General features: G+C 56.9%; 7 protein-coding genes across 7 annotated transcripts; 5 read left to right on the top strand and 2 right to left on the bottom strand.

Moving 5' to 3' along the window:
- Positions 1-4: 4 nt before the first annotated feature.
- Positions 5-915, top strand: ColSpa_00244 (AP-1-like transcription factor; the record flags this gene model as incomplete). Its single annotated transcript, XM_049266456.1, has 3 exons — positions 5-260; positions 319-406; positions 477-915. The coding sequence occupies 3 exons, from the start codon at positions 5-7 to the stop codon at positions 913-915; spliced, it is 783 nt and encodes a 260-aa protein (XP_049122413.1).
- Positions 916-1,184: 269 nt separating this feature from the next.
- On the top strand, positions 1,185-1,645 carry ColSpa_00243 (uncharacterized protein; the record flags this gene model as incomplete). Its single annotated transcript, XM_049266455.1, has 2 exons — positions 1,185-1,498; positions 1,555-1,645. 2 exons carry the CDS (start codon positions 1,185-1,187, stop codon positions 1,643-1,645), a joined length of 405 nt encoding a protein of 134 aa, XP_049122412.1.
- Positions 1,646-5,237: 3,592 nt separating this feature from the next.
- On the bottom strand, positions 5,238-6,272 carry ColSpa_00242 (pre-rRNA-processing protein PNO1; the record flags this gene model as incomplete). The annotated part of the gene is made up of 5 exons (XM_049266454.1): positions 5,238-5,422; positions 5,487-5,585; positions 5,645-5,839; positions 5,910-5,991; positions 6,054-6,272. The coding sequence occupies 5 exons, from the start codon at positions 6,270-6,272 to the stop codon at positions 5,238-5,240; spliced, it is 780 nt and encodes a 259-aa protein (XP_049122411.1).
- Positions 6,273-7,034: 762 nt separating this feature from the next.
- ColSpa_00241 (mitochondrial distribution and morphology protein 31) lies at positions 7,035-9,346 on the top strand (the record flags this gene model as incomplete). The annotated part of the gene is made up of 2 exons (XM_049266453.1): positions 7,035-7,866; positions 7,920-9,346. 2 exons carry the CDS (start codon positions 7,035-7,037, stop codon positions 9,344-9,346), a joined length of 2,259 nt encoding a protein of 752 aa, XP_049122410.1.
- A 1,460-nt stretch (positions 9,347-10,806) lies between these two features.
- Positions 10,807-11,926, bottom strand: ColSpa_00240 (eukaryotic translation initiation factor 3 subunit J; the record flags this gene model as incomplete). The annotated part of the gene is made up of 4 exons (XM_049266452.1): positions 10,807-10,822; positions 10,874-11,559; positions 11,625-11,725; positions 11,908-11,926. 4 exons carry the CDS (start codon positions 11,924-11,926, stop codon positions 10,807-10,809), a joined length of 822 nt encoding a protein of 273 aa, XP_049122409.1.
- A 3,528-nt stretch (positions 11,927-15,454) lies between these two features.
- ColSpa_00239 (alternative oxidase, mitochondrial) lies at positions 15,455-16,855 on the top strand (the record flags this gene model as incomplete). The annotated part of the gene is made up of 4 exons (XM_049266451.1): positions 15,455-15,530; positions 15,705-16,175; positions 16,231-16,656; positions 16,710-16,855. 4 exons carry the CDS (start codon positions 15,455-15,457, stop codon positions 16,853-16,855), a joined length of 1,119 nt encoding a protein of 372 aa, XP_049122408.1.
- Positions 16,856-22,091: 5,236 nt separating this feature from the next.
- On the top strand, positions 22,092-24,205 carry ColSpa_00238 (C2H2 finger domain transcription factor crzA; the record flags this gene model as incomplete). The annotated part of the gene is made up of 2 exons (XM_049266450.1): positions 22,092-23,193; positions 23,274-24,205. 2 exons carry the CDS (start codon positions 22,092-22,094, stop codon positions 24,203-24,205), a joined length of 2,034 nt encoding a protein of 677 aa, XP_049122407.1.
- Positions 24,206-25,042: the final 837 nt, after the last annotated feature.

The raw sequence follows: 25,042 nt of genomic DNA, 5'->3' as shown, positions 1-25,042 counted from the left end.
CACAATGACTGACCTAGGCAACGTAGCAACTTACCTCACCCCGCCGAATCAGTCGTCGTCCCCGACACGCAAGCAATCGGTGAGCTCGCTACACGATAGGGCAGCGATGGCTTCCTCGTTGTCGCCCGACCAGTATGGAAAGCAGCCGTCGCAGGGACAGTATGGCGGCGGCGGCTCCGGCTCTGACCAGGAGAGGGGGCCTTTGAGCTCTCTGAATCTCGGCTTCCTCAAGTCCTTGACGGAAAAGAGGACCACGCGAGGTAAGGCGACAGCCACAGCTACACCGGCAGCTTGTAATCTAACACCAGCCATCCGTAGACGGCCAACCGCCCAAGAGAAGAGGACCAAAGCCCGACAGCAAGCCTGCTCTGACCCGGCGGCAGGAATTGAACCGCCAGGCGCAACGGTAAGCTGCAACGACCCGTGCTAGGGGCTTCAGCGACGCGGCGTCGCATGCTGACGACGGAATCCTGCAGCACGCACCGTGAAAGAAAAGAGCTGTACATCAAGGCTCTCGAAGACGAGGTGCTACGACTGAAGGAGATCTTCAGCAACATATCCCAAGACAAGGACAAGATAGCCGAGGAGAACCGGCAGCTCAAGCAGCTCCTTGTCCAGAACGGCATCCCGCTGTCCCACTACGGCGACGACATGGTCAGCAATCTTAGCGTGGGCTATACGTCCAGCGCCAGCCAGTCGGGCAACAGCTACGGCCAAAACGCCTACACGCCGCCCTTGACATCCACGACAGCGCCGTCGGTGTCGCCTTCGTCTCACGGTCCGTCTCACTCCCACTCACACGGTCCGCCCCTCCCCTTCCCCAGATGGGGAGCCAGCAGCTGCAGAACAGACAACAAGGACAGAGTTCTGGCAGAGGTGTGGACTTTGAGCAGGCGGGCATTGACTTCGTCTTAACGTACGATAACCACCACCCTCGAAGGCATACCTATCACCTCCCCCGCAGTGAAGAAGAAGAAGAAAAAAGAACTTGTCATAACCACCCAAGCCCTGGACACCATCGGGAGCTCGGGTGGGCGTGAGAGCGAAAGAAAAAAAAATCTGATGAACCGAAAAACGGAAAAAGAAGAACTTGCTGACGAGTGCGATTTTTATCGAGGGTATGCAACAGTCTCGAGAAACCCTGCATGAATCACATGCCATGGCTACTGGAGAGATCAAGCGAGATGGGCGGCGAGCCCTGCGGCCACGCGCTGATGGCCTCCTGCCCGCCGGCGCCCTTCCCGGAGCTGACGCCGGACATCCCGTTCGGGTACAGCAACGTCAACGGGGACCTGGACTCCCAGCAGAGGACGTGGGAAGTCAGCAAGGGCAGCCTCTCGGCCCTGCTCGACCTCAGCAAGAAGCTGAACCTCGACGGCGAGGTCACGCCCGTTATGGCCTGGGGCATGGTCCTGGGCCACCCCAGAGCCCACGAGCTGCGGGCCGAGGACTTCCAAAAGCTCACCGACGAGCTCAAGGACAAGGTCCGATGCTACGGGTATGTGTTGATCGTGCACCTGGGCGTGGGGGTTACACGTGCTAACTGGGCTTCAGCTTTGGCGCCGTCATGGAGGAGTTCGAGGTCAGGGATGCCTTGGAGAACGTCTTCTGCTCCGGGCCTGAGATGATGTCTTACACCTACTAAGGGTGCAACGTCTGATTATGAGGGGGATACGGCTTGTGTATATAGTGAGGTTCAGGGAACGTTTCTGCTTGTGCTTAGGCGGGGGACCATTGGGAGTATATTCAGGGAATACTTTTGATACCACGGCCGCAATGAGACTATAAAAACAAGGATCCAAAAGGCGAGAACGGTGACGAGAGTGAGGTGATCTCAATGCACCGATGGCACTTCCTCCAATCTCATGCGCCCGCCGCATTAGTGCGGCATGCAGTTCGCCGCCCAGAGCACATGGCTTTTTGTGTTTGGCAACCATGACCACCCACGACAACCACAGCCACAGCTGGCGGTGGCCCCGCGACGCGTGGAAACGAGTGGCTGTCAGACGCCGCCAGGTGCCGAAACACAACTCTCGAAATTTTGCCCGCTCTGCCCCACAAAGTTCACCCCACCAAATCCGAACGACGAAAATCAACGGCGAGAGAGGAGGCGCACTACACCAAATCCTTGACGACTTTTCCAATCTTTGCCTGAAGCCCGAAAGCGCTGCTGCACCCCCTCCCCTCCCGTCTTCTCCCCCAAACCCGAGAGACGCTCAGCAGACCCGATTTCGATTCGAAAGTCTTGAAATCTCTCCTTCCCCGCATCCGATCCGAAGGGAAAACACACATTCTCCAATATGGCTCAGGAAATCGACTGGGTCAAGCTCGTCGAGACTTGCCCGTCCGGCGATGGCTGGGGCCCGCCCGTCACCAGCGACACCACCCTGAATGGTGTCCCCTATGCGCCCTTCTCCAAGGGCGACAAGCTCGGTCGCATGGCCGACTGGACTTCCGAGGGCAAGGATAGGGAAGGCCGCGGCGGAAGACAGCAGTACAACCGCAACTACCGTGGTAAGTCTCGACACGAACCCTCCTCCCCGTCGACTCTGGGGATGAGAGAAAGAACATGGTCGCTAACCTCTACCGTCAACGAAATGAAGACCAACAAGTCTACGGTGCCGGCCACGCCATCTCCTTTAACGCTCCTCCCGCCGAGGACGAGTCCACCTTCTCCGTCGTCAGCAACACCCGCGACAGCGCCAAGACAAGATTCGGCCGTGGCGCCGTCTTCACCCGCGGCCGTGGCCAGCGTGGCGGTGCCAACACGACCGCCCGCGGTGGCCGGACCACGCTCGCCCGCGGCGGCCAACAGGGAGGTCGCGGTGGCTACGGAGGCGGCGGCTTCGACCGGGGCGGAAGAGGTGGCGGCCGTGGCGGCCGCCGCTTCGGCTGGAAGGACTACGACAAGCCCGCCCGCAACCGCGACGCCAGCGTCAACATCAAGGCGGACTGGAAGCTCCTCGAGGAGATTGAGTACAACCGCCTCGCCAAGCTCAACCTGGACGCCGACGAGGGCGAGGACGTCGACGCCTACGGCTTCGTCTACCACTACGACCGCTCGTACGACAAGCCTGCCGTCAAGGGCTTCGAGCGCAAGCTCAACCCTATCGACCGCGCTGCGTACAATGTCACGACTTCTTCCGATCCTGTGATCCAGGAGCTCGCCGACAAGAACGAGGCCTCCATCTTCGCCACCGACAGCATCCTCTCCATGCTCATGTGCTCCCCGCGGTCCGTCTACCCCTGGGACATTGTCATCTCGGTGCAGGGCAACAAGGTCTTCTTCGACAAGCGCGACAACGCCGCGCTCGACATGGTCACGGTCAACGAGAACGCCGCCGACTCCCCCATGGACGCCTCGGACGGCTCCAAGGACAGCCTCAACATGCCCGGCGCCCTCGCCGAGGAGGCCACCTACATCAACCACAACTTCGCCAACCAGGTCGTCGTCGAGAACGAGAACCAGAAGCTCGAGATGGCCCACGCCAACCCCTTCTACAACGCGTCCGAGGACACGGACCCGCCCGCCTCCAAGGCCTACAAGTACCGCAAGTTCGACCTGTCCACCAACAGCGAGGAGGACAACACCTACCTCATTGTGCGTACCGAGGTCGACGCCGTCCAGAAGAACGCCATCAGCGGCGACGACCAGCTCGTCACCCTGCACGCCCTCAACGAGTTCGACAGCAAGGCCCAGGGCAGCGGTGGCGCCCTCGACTGGCGGACGAAGCTCGTCAGCCAGCGCGGTGCCGTCGTCGCGACGGAGATGAAGAACAACTCGTGCAAGCTCGCCAGGTGGACGGTGCAGAGCATCCTCGCCCGCGCCGACGTCATGAAGCTCGGGTACGTTTTCCCCCTTTCTTTTCTGCCCAAGTCCTCCCTGAGTTGACCATTGCTAACGTGCACTCCAGTTTCGTGTCCCGCGCCAACCCCAAGTCCAACGACAAGCACGTCATCCTCGGCGTCGTCGGCTGGAAGCCCCGCGACTTTGCCAACCAGATGAACCTGTCGCTCTCCAACGGCTGGGGTATCGTCCGCACCATTGCCGACATGTGTCTCAGACGCGAGCAGGACACCAAGTACATCCTCGTCAAGGACCCCAACAAGTCCATCCTCCGCCTGTACGAGCTGCCCGCCGGCAGCCTCGACGACGACGAGGAGCACGACGAGGCGCCTCAGGAGGGCGAGGCCGACGAGGAGTAAGAAGGGAAGTACCTTGAACGGAAAGAGAAATCTCTTCAGTCCTATGACCATCTGAAGACCCGCATAAGAGTGAGTGTGAGAGAGAGGGAGAAAGGGTAGAGAGAATGAGAGAGACAGAGACGAGAGAGTGAAGTGAGGAAGGGGAAAAAGGTTTAATCCCAGTCCAAGATGCCTGGGTAAAGGCATGGCTTGAACAGTCGGCCGCCGGGGAGTTGGCCATGATGTAAAAAGTCTTTCTTCGACGGGGGTAGGCACGTATAGACGTCTATGGAGTAACGCATTACGGACATTTCTTCACCCAACGCTGGACCGTGACGCTTGTGTATGTTTCTGCTGGGGGTTACTCGGTGCGAGTTTTTTTCCCCTTTTGGCACAGTCTGGTTCTTTCCGTAGACTGTCGCGAGCCGATTTCGCCTCGTCCGTTGCCTAGTGTTGTCATATACAGGGACTCGGAGTTCCATAATAACCGCACATTTCCTTTCCTTTCGGGCCCATGTAGTTCGGGGATTACAGCAGACTTGGTGAAGCTGAAATGGCATCGGGAAGGACGACGATGAGGTTTGCTTCTTGTACCAATAATCAACGACGGCTCTTGCGTGTCCTGGTACTAGTTTGTACGGAGCTGTTCACTAGTCGGTCTCGATGCTCAACTCTCGGTATTGAATGTTCAAACAACACAACAGGTATTTGCTCATGTGCAGCACGATGCCCGTTGGCAAAGCACACCCACTCTTGAAGCATCTCCACACCAGATCACCACAGTCTTGTATCAATCGTCACATCCATCAAGCATTGCAGCCAGAGCGAGAGTCTGTTTGGAATCTTTCTCATTTCCCCCCGTCCCTAAAAAAAAAAGGAATTTTTTGGAATCTCTCTAAAATGCCCACAACGCCGAAGTCCATGATAGGATGCCATTCATGCCAATCATTAAACCACCCAAAAGGTTTTATCCATGACTTTTTTCCACCCTCTTTTTCTTCTCCTTTTCTTTATTTACTTTTGTCGGTTACCCGACCTGCAGCTCCCATGCTTTAGAATCTCTCCTTCATGCGCGCCGCGACCGTCCGCAGGTTGCCGTAGACCTTGGAAGGCGGCTTTCCGAGAATCAGGCTGACAATGGACTCGCGGGCCATGTGGATGTTCTTGTAGGCGCCGAGAATGTGGATCTTGCTGTCGGCCAGGACGATACGGGTCTTGCTGGCGTTTTCGATGGCGACTGTATCGATGTGTTAGTGGTTGCGACTCAGCTTGCGAGGGAAGGGGGGAGAGGAGGTCCGTACACTTTGTCTTGCCGTCCTTGCCTGCAATGCGGCCGATGGCACGGCCTTGCGCCTCGTTACCCATGACCTGCTTGACATCACGGATCTCGAACGTCTCGACTGCGGGTTGTGTCAGTACTCGTACATTGTGCAAACATGGCAAGCCAGGGCAGTCTTACTGTAGAGGTCGTCGAGACGCAACAGCGCAATAGCATCGTCGACGTCGAAGCCCAGGGTGAAGGCCTTGACAAAGTCCTCGCCCTTCTGCAGGGCACCGTCCTCGGTGGTGTGCTTCGACGTGCGGAGCTCGACCTGTTTCCGGCGCGGGTTCATGCGGACCTGGAGCTTGAGGTGCTCGACGAGCGGCGGGTAGACTGGGTGTCAAGCGTTAGCGCAACTGGATCTTCGAGTACAGTTCGAAGCCCGGTGCAGGGGAGAGCGTACTCTTGGGCCAAGCGGACTTGAGGGGTGTGAATCTGTGAGGAGGCACGGGGACCTTGCGAGTCTCTATTCTGGTGACGGGGTCCTGGGCACAACGGTTTAGTTCCTGACATAGAGACCATGATAGGCGAGGCAGGGGTGGCGCACGATGTCTCTGGCGGGCGCAAAGCGCGGGCGGTTCTCCTCGTCGACGACCATCTCGCCCTCCTCTCCGTTCTGCGGCACGCTGGGCAGGATCGCATCCATCTCCTCAGGCAGGGTCGGCGCATCGAGGAGGAGTTCCTCATCTTGCTGAGGCTCCTGGAGGGCGGCCTCGAATGGCGGGGCAGCGGTCTCCGCCTGCTTGATGGCGGTCGGGGCAGGCATGGTGGGTGGTTTTTCGGGTACGTGGTGATCGAGGGACTTTTGACGGGTGGGCAGGAAAATCAATCGTGAGTTGTATATCGGCCTTCGGTTGAGGGTGTTTCTGGGTTGGGTGTTGTGTGTCGAGCCGAGTCGGTCTGGCGGGGGTGTGTGGCAGGCGGTCGTGAAGAAAAAAGCGGCGGGCGCCCAATTGCCAGTGCCAGTATCGATTTATCGCCGAATTCCAAAATTTTGTGTTTCGCTATCGATAAGGGGATAAGGCCGGGGGGATTGTGCTGAGAAAGGAGTCAAGCCTCTGCGCTCTGTTTACCCTTGCACCGCCCAGGCCCCAGGGACTTCAGCTCAGGTGAGCCACACTCACCAAGGTAGAGGTGAGGTGGTCAGCATGAGGCCCAGACTTGCCGCACGGACCATGCTGTCTATGAAATTTTTCTGATGTGAGGTGACGCCCCATACGTACATGGTAAGGTACCTTTGGTAACGGGTCCTGCCGGGTTCAGCGAGGTAGAGCTGCGGTAGCGCGTCATGGATGACTTTTCACAGGTGCCCTTCCCTGGCCCAGCTTTGCATCTCAGTCATTTCTGCATGAGCGCATGAAATGTGCTAGCATTTGCCGTGTATCTCCCTCGATACCAACTTGCTTCACCCCTCTATGCATTTTCTTTTTGGTCCCTTTGCGGTAAATAAACAGCGTCGCTCTTTGTCCCTCGTCATTTCGTCGCCGCTGTCTCTTTGTTCAACCAAGAGACAGGATGAGCTGGAGACATGTCTAACGCTTCAACGACTCTACTCGGGCGTCGTTTTTGGTCCTGCGCCCGCGGATCGGCGCAGACATTGGGTCTGCGAGGGACAACCATCACGACCGCGACGGCCAAGAACACCTGCCTGAAAGCCAGTCAACCTGCTCTCAGCCCCTCCTATACCAGAGCGAACACCTTCAGAAGGTCGATACACTCGGGACCACAACACTCGTTCCCCCGGCCGAACATTCATAATGCGCGACGAAGCTATACGGGCAGTGGCCTGCTGCTGGTCGGGTTCACTACCAACCTTGCACCTACACAGGCAACAGCAGCGTGCGCCGTTGCCGCAGAGTCTGCCACGAGCAGTGGCCTGACAAAGTCCAACGTATATCAACTCGCTCGGCAGGCATGGCGACGAGGGATACACAGCGATTCCCGAGGTGTTGGCCCTGCCGAAAGGAGGCATCATAGCTCCAAGAGCGGGAAACAAGAAGAGAAGGGCACGACGGCCCAGCCGAAGCAAGATGCACCGAAGCCAGGAGAGCGGGGCAAGTCAGACGTACCGGACCCCGACGCCGAATCGATCACATCCACCGTATCGAAATATTTGCACATACCGAAGATGCCACACCGGCCTACCCGGGACGAACTCCTGGCCGCTGCAAACGGGTTCCTGGGCCGCATGAAAGTTCGGTTCAAATGGGTGTCCATCAGGAGCATGCGCCCATGGAATATTGACGAATGGGGCGCGTTCGTATCGTGGTTTCTGTTTGGTCACCTTGTCTGGGTTCTTGTCGGAACCACGACGTTCTTCTCCCTGATCATCTTCAGCATCAACACCGTTTTCGCGCAGGGTAAGTTTCTCTCTTTCGATGGACTGGTGCGGCCACTGACCCAAGCCATACAGAAACTCTTGCCAAATGGGTTGGCGACTCTCTGACCGAGTCCGCCGGTGTCACAGTCATTTTTGAGTCAGCCATCGTTCCCAAGTGGGGAGATGGTGTCATCAGCTTCAAGAACGTCTTTGTGTCGCGACGACCAGGGCAGGTCACGTCTTCGGTCAGCAAAGGATCATCTGAGAGCGCCGCAGCGATGGCGGCCACTGGAAAGCAAACCGATCAGGACGGTCAAGTCATGGAAGAGGACGACGGCAACTACACCCAATACGACCTCACCATCGCTACTGTGAACGTGACCCTGTCATTCCTGAAATGGTGGAACGGCAAGGGTTTCTTGAAGGACGTCGAAGTCAAGGGCGTTCGTGGTGTGGTCGACCGCACATCCGTGCAGTGGTCAGACGAAGCGGTTGACCCCCTTTCCTACCGCCACACCCACGAGCCCGGTGACTTCGAGATCGACTCCTTCAAGCTCGAAGATCTCCTCGTCACCGTTCATCAGCCCAAAGGCTTCCGACCGTTCTCAGTCAGCATTTACTCTTGCGAACTGCCGCAGCTCAGGAAACAGTGGCTGTTTTATGACTTTCTCTCGGCGACGCACATGTCCGGTTCGTTCGACGGTTCTCTGTTTACGATTCACCCGCGCCAAGTCCACGGTACCGTTGCTGGTGAGAATGGAGACATCGTAGAGGACGTTGGCGAACCGTCAGCATGGAAGAAGTTCAGCCGTCTGCGCATCGACGGTCTCAAGATAGACCACCTCAACCGAGGTGTCGAGGGGCCGTTTGGCTGGATTTACGAGGGCAACGTCGACATTGTTGCCGACGTCATGTTCCCCGCAGAAATCGACGACGGCATCACCAAAGTCATGTCAGACTTCTATGACCAGCTCGAGGACGTCGTCATCTCCAACCGTATGCGACTGCTGCAGAAGGATCTACTCGCGACCACTGCATCGGACCTCTTGGGTCCTACGCCTACAGAGGGCCATCTTTCCCAGGCTGCACCCGAAGCTGCGGAAGACCAAGCCCAGCAGTCTCCCGACATGTCCGATTCATCAGAAGAGGATCGAAGATACTTAATCATGGATCTCCGGATTCACCTAAACGATGTCAAGGCCGCCGTGCCCCTTTTCACAAAGGACATCTCATACATCAACCAGGCTCTTGTGCGCCCCATTGTGGCCTACATCAACGCCAAGAAGACCTACATCCCCATCACCTGCCGCATCGTCAAGCGTGCCACCGACTTCGACGGCAGCTGGTCCATCTTCGACTGCGGTCTCATGGACGACATGTCGGCCGAGACATACGAGGCATTTGCGCGCGACATTGAGGACCAGCAGAGTCGCGTTCGCCGGCTCAAGAAGGTCGGCTTCTGGACTTTGAGTCTCGCCGTCCACGCCCTCTTCATGGGCATGGCGGGCAACGTCATCTAAAGTCCTGCACAACATCTCTCCTCTCTTGCTTTCTTTTTTGCTTCATGCCCTCTACGCGAGCACGGCTGTCTTTAATGAGCGCATGATTTCGAAGACGGGGCGCGGTGCGGCGTTCCATCTTACATAGAAAGGGGGGGAAACCACAACATCAACAACTATGTACATATAACAGGCAAGGGCAGAGTGCATATCGTGCACAGGGACGAGTTGTGATGCGGTCTTCGAGCTCCCAACTCAATCCTGCCCTGCTGATTTTCTTATTCGGAGGCGAGGCGTTACTGCTTGATACAGGGGGATACATACACGTGGTAGGGGAAGAGGGCAGACAGCAAAAAATAATTGATACCCCTATTTTCAACAAGTTTCGGCCGAACGTGTTTTCCGACCATGCTCCAACCTTGAATGTTGTTGTTACTCTAAACGCGTTTGTTGCTCCAACGCGGGCTACGTATGACTCATTCCCACACGGGGAAACACAAACGTCTGCTCGCTGAGCATGACGCATGAACGCGCCGCGTCCGTCGTCCAGGGTCGAGGCGGGAAACAATGCTTATCGCAACAACATCCCCACCCCTTCCCCCCTCTCCACGCGACCCCCTGGAGCTAAGCTGCGTGTGTGTGCATGAAGCCGCATATGAGGCTCGGAAGCTTGGTGTGCCTAGCGTTTGCTCCAGACAGAAACAGTGATCCGCCGGGGAGATGACGGAAGCGTTGACTACTGGCATGCCAAGCATGGTTCGGCCGGGGAGCATGTGGCTTAGGCGGGATCTTTTCATGGACCTTTGTCACTCGTCTTCGTCGACGAAGGAGGGAGCTGCGTTCTTACTCGACGGCGCTCGTTGATGGGGTGAGTCGCCGTTGGACCTGCTTTCAAGACGCACGTGAGGGCGCGAGGCTACGAGTATGCCAGTAGACCATGGCAGTTGTTCGCAGAACTGCGACTGTGGTCGAGATAGAAACACTGAGGAGGGCCAGTCTATGGCACAGAGATATGGAAAGGACGCTTTTGCAGATGTGTCCCATGGATTGTTTCGGCTCTATCGTGTTTTGCTCTCCCTAGTCCAATTACTCATCATTTGTGAATGACCTTTTGCCCCTGATATCATGCAAGAAATGGGTGCACAGAGAGCCCATGGACCCCTCTAGACACTAAATGATGTCCCTCTTAACCAGCGTCTGCCTTTTAATCGCCGCCAGTTCTTCACCCTCTAACAATCTGACCCGGTCCACACGTCTCAGCAGCTCCCAACAGCCCGCGAGCCCTCCTTTCCAAGCAACCCCTACCGCGCATGGCGCAGCGGGGGTTAGTTTCCGCGACAGCGGCGCCGGAACTTGATCTAAGCCGCTGCCACACGCTTCGGTACGAAGCCGCGCCAGATCTGTTGGCACGGATTGGGGTCGCGGGGGTGTAAGGGGCTGGAGTCTGGGCGTGGGGGAATATTGCAACCCTGCCTTTTGCTTCACATAAAGTCGTCGCTGGAGAGGGGTTAGCTTTGTTTACCAGCAACGAACCGCCAATCAACTTACTCTCCGAAGCCGTCATCCTCGTACGTCTCGGTGTCGGCCACGGGGGCACGGCTGACGACGGCAGAGACCTTGGTCTTGGCCGCCTTGCTCTTCTTGTTACCGCCCTGGGCGGCCTTCTCCTCCTTCATCTTCTCGTTGCCAAGGGCGGTGAGAGTGCTGGCAATCTTCTTGATCTGGTCGCTGGGCAGGTCCTTGGCCAGGGCCTTGGTGAACTCCTGGAGGAAGAGGCCATAGTGAGCCTTGCGGGAGTTGTTGGCGAGGATGGGGGTCAGCGTGGTGCGGAGGTGCTCGAACTGGGTCTTGGTGATGGGGTTGAAGAGGGGCATGTCGGCGATGTTGGCCGTCTTGGTCGGGTCGTTGGGGTCGATCTGGACGGCGGTACCGGCGACGTTGGCCTTGCGGCCGGCGGGAACGCCGATATCACCGAAGAGGTCCTCGGCGTGCTTCAGGTCCGACTCCTTCTCGGTGCGGCGGAGGCGCTCTCTCTTCTCGGCCTCGGTCTCCTCCTCGCCAGAGTCCTCGGCCTCGAGGCGGGCGCGCTCCTCCTTCAGCTCGGCGATGCGCTGAGCTTTGGACTTCTTGTTCTTCTTAGCCTCCTCGAGGGCCTTGGCCTTTGCCTCCTCGGCCTTCTTGGCCTTCTCGCGCTCGACCTCGGAGTCTTCGGCGGCATCCCAGGAGTCCAGGACCTTTTGGGGAACAATATGTTAGTGGACACGGGACACGATAGAAAGGCACGGCATCGTCGACATACGTCATCCTCATCCTCCTCGTCCTCAAACTTGCGGCGGATGGGGATGGCGCCGCCAACGGGAGAGGCAGGGCCGGAGCTCTCGTCGCCGCTCTCCTCTTCGTCTACAGGGGAGCATCGTGATTAGTCTTGTTCCAGAGAGGTAGCAAGCGATATCGTATGTGGTGGGCCGAGAGGCAGCAGTTACGCTGTCCAGACTGGACAGATCATCGCGACATTTTGCCTCTCGCGATAATTTGTGTGCGTGTGTGTGTGTGCGGGACAACCCAGGTATTGATGAACTCACCCCACTTCTTGGGAGGCATGATGTCAGATTGTGGTTGCGCGGGGCAGAAAGAGAATAAAAGAAACTGGCGTAGGCGAAGGCGACTGCGCAAAGATCTCAATAGTCTTCTCAGAAGTTGGTTTATGGAAAGAACTTTTTTTCGGTCAAAGTTTAGGGAGAAAGGAAACCCGTCAGCCTGGCTGAAGTCGGTAGGAAACAAATTGTGGAAGGGAAGGGGCCCTGTGGTTGGGCAGGAAGGAAGTGAAAGGGAAACCCAAGGAAGGGAAAACCCAGCCAGGCCGAACGCGGCAGCGGCCAGCAGCGGGGGATCAGACGCTGGAGCTCCGAATGTCTCTGTCCAGCCCACTTACATCCACCCGCGAAGGCACGGCTATGGCGCTTGCACTCATGTGATGAGGCACCTCCTGCAGGCCACTTATTCCAGACATTTCCACGAGGCCTCTGTACCGTTCCGAAGGGATACTGCAATTAAATGTCTGCTCAACTGCCTCGTGCTATCCCATGCGCTCTGATCAACCATGAAGCGCTAAATCTCTCGTTGTAATGGCCTCTCGCCGTCGTCTACCCCACTGGACGTCAACCAAGGGATGACTGTTTGCGAGAGACCGATCGATATGCCAGATTTGGGAACTGGTTGTATTTCCCACACGGTAGTAAGTACTATATAGTAGCAGATTCTGTAAGCGCCCAATGACATCACCGAAAGGTACCAACTCTAGCGGCCTGTCAACCCCGCCGCCTGAGTTGCAAGTCTCGAAATGCCAGATTTCGTTGAGCGGGCGGCATTTTGGCCTCAAAGAGCTGAGCGGGCCACCGAGATCCAGAGCAGCAGGGAGCGCAGTGACTTCGCCAACAAGGGATATCCAAAGCCACCTAACTATGGTTAAACGAATAGGCCAGCCCATGCGCCCAAAGGTGCGTAAGTACCCATGATATAACGGAGCTGCTTCAACGCTATGTCAAGGCAGGTATGTACGTCCCCAACATGTAGGGGAGCAGAAACAACGACGATAAAGGAAACTGATAAAAAACTGGCGAAGGAGCACCAGCTTTCCCTAAGCTCCAAAAGTCCCAACCGCACCATATGAGCAAGTGGAAAGATGCAGTAACGGAAATTTGTGCAGGCTCTAGTAAGGGAGTTGACGGGAATCAACCCCGCCATTATCGGATTCACATGGGTGGCATCGCCGATACCTCACTTCCGGAGGTGTTCCCACGGAACATAGTTTCTGGCCTCGCTTGCCCCATTGGCCTCAAATGCCATTTCCGACCAACCAAAGCTCAAGTCTTCTTAGGCAACCGGCGAAGACCTCACCAAGAGTCAATTTTGCTTCACTTTGCGCCGGTCGAGCCTTCCATATCCCGCACTTTCCCAAGCAGTGACTCACCTACACGACCCCGCGCCTTGTTGCCTGCCAGAAAAAAAAAATTCACCAGCAGGCCCCTCCAACGAAAGCACCTACCTCCGGTACGTACCTACCTTGACTGATTGGGGCCCCACACAACATACCTATATAATGCCGTCCACTCACCAATCCTTTGCTTGTTTTCTCTCCTTTTCTTCTTCATCCGAGTGCAAGGGCATTACGCGTATCAGTGAGGATTCGTCCGAGATCGTGTTTTTGCTAGTTGAAAACTATAACTATGACCACTCCTGGTTGGCTTCGGCTGGCCAGGGAATTTTTGAACACCCAAGATCTCTGATGAAGATTTCCCTTTTTTTGCTTTCATTGCTTGCGGTCCCTGGTTGGATCGTGGTGAAGAAGGTCAAACTCCCTCTTGGCGAGGCTGGAGAAGTGTTGCTGATCTCTCGACGGGCCTGGCCGCGGTTGTTGTTTCGGCTCGACATATCCTATACCAATATTGACTTGGTGGACGATGCTCATCTTGATGTCCGGTTTTGAATGATGGCAAGCTAAGGTGAAAATTTTGCAGCCGGGCCCTAGACGCCACCACTCAAGCCAAGCCTGGTGAGGCATCTCTCGATCTGTGCCCGACCAAATTTTCAAGGCCAACCTCAGGTATCTCGAAATACAGCCATCCCGTAGCCTAGCGAGGGAATCAAAGGATCATGACCCGGCGCGTCGGGGGTCGTTCCGCGCCTGCAGAGCCGCCTTCTCCCGATGGGGCCTCCACTCACTGCCTCAAAACAACCTCAACCTCGCGGGAACGTGACCTGGCATCCATGCCGCCACCCCTCCCCGGCGGAACGTGTCTGGGCCAGTCTTGGGAGCCCGTAGGGACGCGACGACGGCACATTGACAAAACACGCAGGCGTTTGAGCAAAGAGTGTACTACGGCTCCGCAACACGCTAATGAGTCAATGGATCCCAACTCTTATCAAACATCATCACGCATTCAATATGAAGAACGAGCGGGTGGGGGATATCTGTCCCGGATAACTGTTTTCGAGCTCGATGAGAGGGAGACGCCTAATCGGGGAGCGGCCACCAGACGATCCTGCCTGTTCCCCTTGGATCTCCAGGGTAGGCTGGCGGGAGGGCGGAGCCGGGGCGGCGGAATGCGTGCCCGATCGGTCCCCGGAGCATCGTCATGTTTCTCGCCAACACGGGATTTGAAAGTTTGAGGTTTGGGGGCCGGGCTCCTCAGGCTCCAGCGCTTGTTGGGTGGAGCTTGGTGCGTATCGACAATCGCCGTATGAAAATTCTCGAACAAGCAGGGTTCTGACGGGTTTCTGGTGCATAACCCAACGGCGTCGAGCCGTCGAGAAGCGTTTTCTTCTTCTTGTGGGAAGTGTTCGCGTGATGGACCAAGGGGCGTTCACATTGATAGGGACGCCGAGTTCTGTCCTCAGATGCTCTTCTCAGGCACTCTTGTCCAAGACACAGGACAAGCCATACAACCCGTCGTATCAGACCCTCGAAAACGAATGCGAAAACATGCTTAGCAATGCCACGGCCTATTCCCGTCCATCTCCAGCCTCAGAAAAACAATCGGCGACTCGAATCGAATAAGGGATCTCGAAAACAAAAGGTAAAGAGTACCCCGGCCAATCGCAGCCGCACGAAAAAGGCGCGGAACTCCCTCTCGCAGCATTGACAGACGCCCACGACCCTTGTGGTGGCAGCTGGCCCCTTCCATCCCGAGAGGACCCGACATCAGCGCCGCGCAGCTGGTCCAGCTGACCAGACCCGCTGCCGCCCTATGGAGCGCGGGCTTTGGCATCTGGCATCTTGCGCCCCCTCCACCAAGACGGCGTCTCCAACATTGGCATGGCGAACGTCAGAACTCCTCGTCTATCCACAGAGGATAAGCCTAATGAGTTTTTTTCTCTCCCGGCGGCGTACTCTCGGCGAGTTTCCCGGACGCTTGGGACTCCCTTTACCCGCTCCCTGAGGCTCACACAGAGGTTCCTGCTCACGGTTACCCGGTCCATCTTCGTGGTGTCTCCTCTCATTCCTGCCCTTCCCTGTACCGGCGCTGCGTGTAATCCGTCCTCGCCGAAACCGTCATCTCTCTCTCACAGGACGGCGCCATGTTCCCCTGACCATGCCCTGGTGTGTTGTATAATGTACTCCCATCTGACATGCTTCCTACCTACGGCATCCCCACCGCCATCCGTACTATACATTGGATCATGATGGTATATAAGACCCTGGGCCGTGAGCCTTCCTCAGGCCGTACAGCAGTCGTTCCACTCGTCACCAAAAGCATCAACACCATCTATCAAACATTGACACATACCACTCATACTTCTTAGTCGTCTGACTGAAGATCGTCAACACGCTTCACCCATGCTTTCATCACGAGCATCCACTAAACTCTGTGCACCGAAGCAAGCCGCCCAACTAGCCCGGGCAGCGGTGCTCCACAACATCGGCGCATCCTCCTTCGTGGGCTACTACCACCCGGCCGCCGGCCTCCGCATCTCGGCGGTCGCCTCCCTCCAGCCCAGCAGCAACGGCAGCCGGTCCTTCTCGACAACATCGGCCACACGGCTCAAGGACTTCTTCCCGCCAAGGAGACGGAGCAAATCCGCAGGACAGCCCCGGCATGGCCGCACCCGGGCTATACCGAGCAGCAGATGCACGATATCGTGCCTGACCACCGCGAGCCGCGCACCGTCGGCGAGTGGACGGCCTGGAAGTTTGTCCGTCTAGCGCGGTGGTGCATGGATCGGGCGACGGGGCTGGGCAAGGATCAGCAGGTCGACAAGAAGAACCCGACAACGTCGCTAGTTGCTGACCAGCCCCTGACCGAAGCGCAGTGGCTGGTGCGGTTCATCTTCCTCGAGAGCATTGCTGGAGGTAAGTCTCAAGATCGGCCCCCCGTCCACCGCCGTCAGACGCTAATTGCTGTCAGTCCCGGGCATGGTAGCCGGCATGCTGCGGCACCTCGGTAGCCTGCGCCGCATGAAGCGCGACAACGGCTGGATCGAGACGCTGCTCGAGGAGAGCTTCAACGAGCGCATGCACCTTCTGACCTTCATGAAGATGTCGGAGCCGGGCTGGTTCATGAAGATCATGATCCTCGGCGCCCAGGGCGTCTTCTTCAACGGCATGTTCCTGTCGTACCTGATCGCTCCCAAGATCACCCACCGCTTCGTCGGGTACCTCGAGGAGGAGGCCGTGCACACTTACACGCGCTGCCTCTATGAGATCGACCAGGGCCTCCTGCCCAAGTGGTCTGATCCCAACTTTGTCATTCCTGACATTGCGGTTCAGTATTGGAAGATCCCGGAGGGACACAGGACGATGAAGGACCTGATTTTGTACATCAGAGCCGACGGTTAGTAGCTTCCGAGAATCCCCAAGCAATAGCATGCTGACACCACACCGCAGAGGCCGTTCACCGAGGCGTCAATCACACCTTGGGCAACCTCAACCAAAAGGAAGACCCCAACCCCTTTGTCAGCGAGTACAAAGACGGCGAGAAGCCGAACGCTGCGCTGAGAGCCCAGGGGTTCGAGCGCGAGGAGGTCATCTAGAAGACGCTGGTCGAGGAGACCGCTGCAGAAGATTTTGACGAAGACCAAGTTTTCCTTGCGTTCTGCCGAGAGTTGTAGACAAATTGAAAAAAGGAGACCGAAGATACCACTAGGAAGGGACCGACTGGCGTAGAGGCGTTGTTTGTTGGGAGACGAGCAGCCCCCACTCATTGTACAATACTGGGAAAGACATCGGTCATTGAAATTCGATGGAATTGTTGAACTTCCAAAATTAGCTCTGTTGACGGGCACGGCGAGATTGCAAGTCTTTCAGGGTGGGCACCCCGGCCTTCCAGCTTCGGATATCACGTTTGGCCACGCTGTGGCGCGTCCGGAATTTTCAACATTCTCCTGGAAGAGCCGGCCAAAAAACAGTAATCACATACCAAGTCTCAACAGCGGGCAAGGTTTAGCGATAGGTGAGATGATCCGAACAGCGCAGAATGAAGGGTGCCCGCTTCCCCTGGCAAACGCCGGGGTGACGACATGAAAAACAGATGGTTCACTCGTCTTGGTGGTTCACCTCTTCTCCAGGATGATCGACGAGCACAGCCACCTAGGGCACGATCTTGCACGTCGATGCTGCTTCGCCCGTGGGCCGAACGGGGGCAGCCTCAGATGAAGGCCGATGCAAATCGGCGGACGGCTGCCTGGTGTCGGTCTAGAATGGCGTGATGTCGGGGTCGATGGCAGCTGGGCCGCCGTCGAAAAGCACAAATGGAACGCCGGAACGTTGTCGATCGCATTTCCGGCGAAGGAACACGCCTGCGACACGTCGCCCAGCTTGACGTCTTGGACACACGCCAGTCCCAAGTGTACGGTCCGGTTCGTATTTCCGAAGGTTCTCTAAAAATGGATTTGAGTAGGCGGGGGAAACTGGCTTGAGGCCCGCCCCGACATGGGTCCCGGCCTCGACGGTGTGGAGATCAAAGGGTCCTGGAAGGTTAGACTTCGAGCATCGCGGGCTTCAATCGCCGTGAAATGGGCCTTCTGTCGAATAAGCTTCTTCCTGCCGCGCGGTGGATTTGCAAACAACGATGTGCTTGATGTCATATTGGAGCAGGCCTGGCTTTGGGAGCCACGAAGCCGGAGTGGCTGTGTCGCGCCATTCCGCGTCCTACAGCGGCGCTAGATGTGTAGCGGGGTGGTTATTGGCCCGTTTGTCAGGGAGAGTCGTGGGCCGCAGCACTTTGGGGAGCTTTCGGGCAGAGACACTTCATTGTTCACATCAGCGGCAGGGCTGCCGGCGGTGACGGTCATATTGCGACGGGGGACCCTGTTTGGAAACAAATTGCGCGTCTTTGCAGAAGACTCGTCCAACTTTGGGGCGGCGGATGGTCTGGGTTCTGATGAGGGGTTCGCAGAGTTGATTGAGCAATCGGGATTTATCCCGTTTGTTGCCCTGACTGATGATGTCTGACGCAGGCCAGCATTGGGAGGGTCAATCTTATCTCGAATCTGTTGCTACTGGTGATATATCTCGTGTCTTGCACCGAAGAGCTGGAGGGTGAGACTGGTTATGCCGTGCTCTCACTCAGTCCAATGAGGCGACACCGACGGCGGGTTCCGGGGCTTGATAAACTACAAGCTGGATACAACAAAACTATGCTTGGGTGCGGGGATGACAGCTCCGTCAACGTCGGGTCACGTTGTAGCAGCCAGAGGTTTTCGTTTGGAGTCTGGACTCTTGACTTGGGGCCCTGCGATCTGTGCCTCTGGGAGGAATGCATGTGCCGAGCTTGCACAGGGTTGCAGAGAAGTCGGCAGGGCTGGTTGGTTGGTTGGTTTGGGGCCATTCGATGCTTCGCTCACCGACGAATAGGTGGGTTGGCCAAGGGACTAAGGTAGTCGTGATGAGCGTCAGCATCCTGCGAGGGCACATTGCCTTTTCGAGAGAAGGCGGTCCTGTGCAACAAATTTCCTTGGCCAGAGTCTCTCGCTGCCTTTGGTCCCAAGGCCCCATGGTCAGGGCTCCAGCGAGAGCCGTTGGCCGGTCTGAGTGGTGCAGGCGTTTGATGAGATGCTCGTTTGGCCGTCCACTCTCATCTCATGTATGACGCCCATCCTCGTCGATGCTCCATCTGGGCTCTCCCATCCGATGACAATGCATGGGGGGGGGACAACAGAGTTGGGCATGCGCGGTTTGCTCTTGAAGAACGACGCCGGTGCTGATTAGAGATGGACCGCTGGCGTATGCATTTGGTAGAGTTCCATCATGTATCAGGTAGGTAGCCTAATGAGCTGGATATTGAAAGTGGAAAGTGGGTGGACGGGGCCTGTCAATCATTATCTGACAGGCCGGCATCTGACTAGACTGGGGGCGAGAATAACGACGACGACGACAGCGACGGCGCGCATGGGTAACGCGGTGACTGGCCGCCGGAATCTTGCTGCCGCCGGGGTGTCAGTGAGTACATGGCACAACACGAGAGATGAAGAAGACCAGACCGAGCAGAGGCAGAGACAAAGCTTACAGCCAAAAGCCAAACCTCACAGTGCAGAGAGCCAACGTACCATCTGTATTGGCATTGAGGTGTGTGTAAGTGATTCACGCGTGTCACGGCGTAGAAGGGAGACGGAATGCCAAGGCCAAGGCCAAGCGAGGGACAGTGTAATTTCAAATTACCGGGTCGTCGCGTCGAGCAGCAGGCGCACTGGATGGCACGGACCAGAACGAGAAACCCACCTCGAGGCAGATTCGAGCAGCAAGAACGCCCAACCTCACAATTGCAGTTCCAAACCTGGAACTGGCATCCACGGGCGCGTTGGAACATGGCCCCTGGGAAGGCACTCCCGGCCAATCCTGATGCCGAAAACTCCTCCTGCCTGCCTGAGCAGAAACAGTCCACTAAGATGCTCTGGAACAGCTGGAACAGGGAAGCGGATGACGGCCCCGTCAACTCATTTTCGACGACGGGACCGCGCAGCGCCGTCTAGGGAATCATCTTTTTTCTTTCTTTCTTTCCCTCTGTGTCTTGGTCGAAGTGTCTCTTGGCGTCCAAAGTTCCCATCGGTCTTACGTATGAACAACTGCACGTACCAGATGGACAAGTATACATCGAACCAGTTGCAGGTGTTGCAAGATGCCAGACACCTACATGAATAAGATGGGATGGGATGGGTCTTGGTGAGATGCTGGGATTTGGACGGCCCTTCCGGTCAGAATACCTGGAAAGCAAACATCCGCCCCGTGACTCTCTTACTCTGCGCACCACAATTCTCATGCTCCTCAGCATCGTGTATTACCTTATCTCAGATGTTCCTGTTCCTGTTCGAAACAAACCCCCTTTTTACCCCTCCATGAGGAACGGTAGAGTAGGTAGCCGTTTCCCGTTCGTTTCTTTGACCCTGGACGTTATGCGCCAGCGCAGCAAGGTTTTTTGTCGAGTCTGGTTCGAGGGTTCCTCTCAGCTTTTGCCGCCTAGGTAGACACTCATTTTATTAGCCCACATGCTCGCGTCCTCGGTGCCAACATCGTCGAGCTGGAGCTAGGTGCAAGTCTCTCCCCGGCCCCCGGCGCACTTCTTCACTATTGCCACACTCTTGCACTGTCCCGAGTCATCAAGCTTTCTCCAGCGAACGTCCACTACGACCAGGGCTCTTCCTTGCGTACAGTGTTTGCGAACTACTGGCACGGCTGGATTGTTGGCGCCCTCCGGCCACTCGAGAGATTATCTGCGCATCGAAACCGCCATCTGCTTTTCGCATTTGAGGATTGGCATCACGCCTCGTCGCAGACATCTCGCCTCACCGGCTTTCCAGCACTTGACAGCCGTCGCCCGTTACACTTTGTCCGAAGGCTGGCCAGCGATACTAGCGCCGGGCTACATTCCATCTTCCGCTTGAAACCTCCTGAGCCCTGGGACCCGAGCGACGTCCGTCATCATTGCTCAATCCACGTCAAAAACAAGGCCCAGGTGGCAAGCTGACTGAGAGAGTGAGAGTGAGAGCCCCGAGCAGTTACGAGTTATCCGTACGACAAACGAATCGTGTGCAGCTGGCTGCTGTGTACAGATCCCTGCGCGCAAAGTGAATATATTTTTGGATTCCACTTGTCGACTCGCATCTTCGCAGCATCACATCCCGTCGCATCTTGCTCCACGTATCCGCACACGCGGCCGGTACACTTTAAACCTTGGAACCAACAAAACGGGACCAGCTGTGTTCTGATCCGGAAAGTAACGAACAGAGAGATAGACAGAGAGCCAGAGAGCTAGGTGGCTGCACTGCAGTCGGCGCTTGACGGTACACACACACTCTCTCTCACCCACAAGCGCATGGGACAGGGACGGCTCCAACCACAGCGCAGAACAGAGCAAAGCAGACGGGACCCAGCCCAGCAAAGCGCATTCCAATTGGAGTCGGAGCGCGCCGTTGCAGAGGTACCTCGACCTGACCCGACCGTGGGAATCCAAGTACGGAGTACCTCCTTTGGACACGCATATGAGGCACATACTCAGGTACCCGGCTACCTGACAGTATCAACCCAAAGACGCCGGTCGACAGCTCCATCCTCAAACGTGCACAGCCTTGTGGGAACCACCCAGATTGGGCAGCCCAAGTGGATCATCCTTGACCAACCACAGCGACCGTCGTCCACCTTTCTTCCACTCCCTCTTCCTCCTTCCTTCCCTCCCATTCCCCTCCACCCTCACCCCCCCCCCTACCCCCAACTACGACCCGACCACAGAGTCACAGACCCCAATTCCACATCCTGGTGTCGGGTCTGTCTGTCCGGTCCACGCCCCTCCAGTGTTCTCTCTACCCGCCGACCAAGTCCTCGCTTCCCCATCTCAACTCCTCCTTCCGCACACTGTAGCATATTACCACTCGTCTCGCTCTGCCGCATTCTCTCCTTCTCCCCAAACGCCCCAAAAAGCTGCCTGCCAACAATCACCTCCCAAGTAGTTCTATCTCGGTTCCGGCGCCATTGCCCGTCGTCGCTCTTACTCAGTCAGTCGCTTTCATCTGAACCCGATTACACTTGCGTGGACCTATTCGCGACAGCGAATAACAGCTCGTCGCACACGACGACCCCCCGCCGCCGCCGACTCCAGTTGGGTGCGGTCAGCTCGCGCGTCAGCACAGCCCCAGGGCGGTGCGGTGCCTGAAAGGCTGACTTGTGAACTGCCTCGCCCCGATTCTAAAGACAGCAACGCAACACAACACTACACCACACACATACACCCACGCACACGACAACCCTCCTTCCCGAGTACCGGCACCCATTTACATCATGGATCAACAGGGCCTACGCGGTCGTTCCCCGTCTGCGGGGCATCAACAGCCTCATATAAGACACCCGTCGCATTCTCCGTCTCCGAACCCGTTCCAGCCCAACACCGAAGCAGCTTCAATTGGTCTCGGTCTCGGCTTGGATCAGTCTGCTACTCAAGCCTTCAACGGGGCCGCCTCCGCCGACTTCTCTAGCTTCAATAACAATAACAACTTCCTCAACGGCCAGCAGCCCGGACAGCAATCTTACAACCAACCCGGTGCCGCCTTCACGAACCAGGGCCAGGCCAACTTCCTTGATCCCAACTTCCCCTCGGGCGACTTCGCCTTGTTCCCCAGCGCAGGCCAGGGTGATAACCAGTTCAATACCGGCGTCTTCGAACAGAGCCTCGGCTCTGACATGAACAATATGGCCATGCCTCAGAGTCACCACTCACCCACTCCTCCGCACCTCCTCAACCCGGATCCCCACCAGACGCCCTCCGCGCGCCAGTCTCCCGCCTTCAACCAGCACCAGTTCTCCTCGCCGCCGTCGGGTCACTCCAGGCATGCCTCACTTGGCCCCGAAGCCGCTCTCCTGCCGAATCAGCTGAACGAATGGAGCCAGCCCCAGTTCCAGGGCCATAGGAGATCTCCTTCCGAGTACTCGGACGTTTCGTCGGCTGCCCCTTCCCCGAACCTCGTGAGTGCCGACAGCTTCGATGGCATCGACCAGCGTCATTCGCCGATGCAGCGGCCTTCGGACGCCGGCCTTTACCAGCAGATTGGCTTCGACAACTTTACCATCTCGGACCCCGCTCTCAGCAGTCCCAACCTGCAAGCTCGAAGCCCGTCGCATAGTCCAGCCATCTCCCCGCGCATTCTTCCCCAGTCGATGCCCGAGCTGAACCAGCCGCAGAACTTTGGCCTAGGGAACCAAAATGCAGGCTTTGTCGGCGGTAATGGCTACACCGGGCAGGAGGCGTTCCCGACGCTGCAGCAACCGGAGATGCCCCAGGTGGCACCAGCCATCAACATCGAGTTTGCGCCTACTGCGAGGCAGAACAACTTTGAGCCTCCCAAGAACCAGATGGATCAGGATTCTTTGACTCCTCCAGAGCGAGGTGAGCAACACGCAGTTCTTGGTATGAGTGATGGAACTGACAAAATATGACAGGCCGTCCCCGATCCCGACCGCGCGCAGTTACGGACCCTTTCAACACTTCCGCTGGAGGCATGGCGCGCCAAAGCTCGATGGGCAGCTTGTCGCCTCATTTAGGGTCTGACCTGTCTGGTCGCGACTCGTCCCGATCCCTCTCTCCGCTCGACCGAGGAGCCACAAGCCCCAACCGCAGGCGGCAGTCAACGTCGGCCGTGCCGAATAACGTGATTGCGCTTAGGCTGGCGGACCCCGAGTATCAGAACTCTCAGGACAACGGCAATGCGAAACGTGTACAGAAGCACCCGGCTACCTTCCAGTGCACTCTGTGTCCGAAACGCTTTACCAGAGCTTACAACCTGCGATCCCATTTGCGAACCCACACAGACGAGCGTCCCTTTGTCTGCACAGTTTGCGGAAAAGCGTTTGCTCGCCAACACGACCGGAAGAGACACGAGGGTCTGCACTCTGGCGAGAAGAAGTTTGTCTGCAAGGGAGATCTCAAAGCGGGCGGCCAATGGGGTTGCGGTCGGAGGTTCGCGCGTGCCGATGCGCTTGGTCGACACTTCCGGTCGGAGGCGGGGCGAATCTGCATCAAACCCCTGCTGGACGAAGAAATGCTCGACAGACAACGTGCCTGGCAGGAGCAGCGGATGCAACAGCAAAACATGCAAAACATGGCGGCCCAGGGCGCCATGGGCATGGAACCAGGCTACCCCATGGACGCCAGCGGACAGTACATGCTGCCAGCTGCCCTGCTTGCTCAATACCCGGCGCTGGCTCAGATGAATTGGTCAGCGCAGGACGCTAGCAGTGGTCTCGAAGATGATATATCGGGTCGGTCGTCTTTCGATGCTAGTGACTACGAAGGCGACGAAGGCGGTTATGTTAGCGGACCCGGTACAGGGTTCGGCGAGGGGGGCATGGGCCAAAACTTTGGCGAAGTTGGTTATGCCAGTGATTATGGTGGTCGGTAACGATGGGCGCGATCTTTAACTGACCTTTTTCTCGAAAACTTTTTTTTGTCCTTTTTTGCTCTTCTTTGTGCGGCCAATCGCCTACGAAACGTACTTTACTATTCATTTAGTTCTGGGGGTGCGGCGCTTCATGAACGAGCGTCTGTTGTAAGGGAACACTGCGGCCAACGCCCACAGAGGGCGCTGAGCGGATGGTCTGGTTACAGGGTTTAGAACGCGTTGTTATAGATACCATCATGACGATATTTACTTTTCACAATCCATTATTGTTCAGCATCATGTGCTATGAAGGTTTCTCGTGAAAGAACACATGAGATGATGCTGCTGCTGCTACTACTGCTACTGCTATTTGTAACATGCCTCTCTCCAGGTGCGTTGACCCTGGGGGATTAACATCGCCGATAAGATTGTGGTTACATCATTTGGCAGGGGCCGCGGCGGTCAATCATGTGCCCCTCACTTGTTCGCAAAACCGGAAGGACGTATTACTGATATCCGTCGCCAGCCCGTTAGATTAGCCCCTCACTTGTTAGTAAAACCGGAAGGACGTGTTACTGAAATTCGTCGCCAACCTATTCGATTAATCATCTCCGGAGCTGATTACTACTGCAAGAAACTCGGCGCCGGATTCGCGCTCAAAGCCAGTCCCAACTCTAAACGAGTGAGAGGGGCAAACCACGTCCGTAAGCAGGAGCTCCGGACCCCCGGCGCCGAAAGAGGGGTGTCGTCCCAAGCCCCGGATTTCCAGAGGCTCCGTGTGACAAACAACCACCCACCCCCTCCTCAGTCCCTCGGGGTTGGAATTGGCAACATGCCCTTTCCACACGTTGCTCGACC

Source organism: Colletotrichum spaethianum (assembly GCF_022836535.1).
Source record: "Colletotrichum spaethianum MAFF 239500 DNA, contig01, whole genome shotgun sequence".
NCBI lineage: Eukaryota > Fungi > Ascomycota > Sordariomycetes > Glomerellales > Glomerellaceae > Colletotrichum > Colletotrichum spaethianum.
The sequence above is the reverse complement of the archived record's forward strand: the minus strand, read 5'-3'. Positions and strand labels throughout refer to the sequence as shown.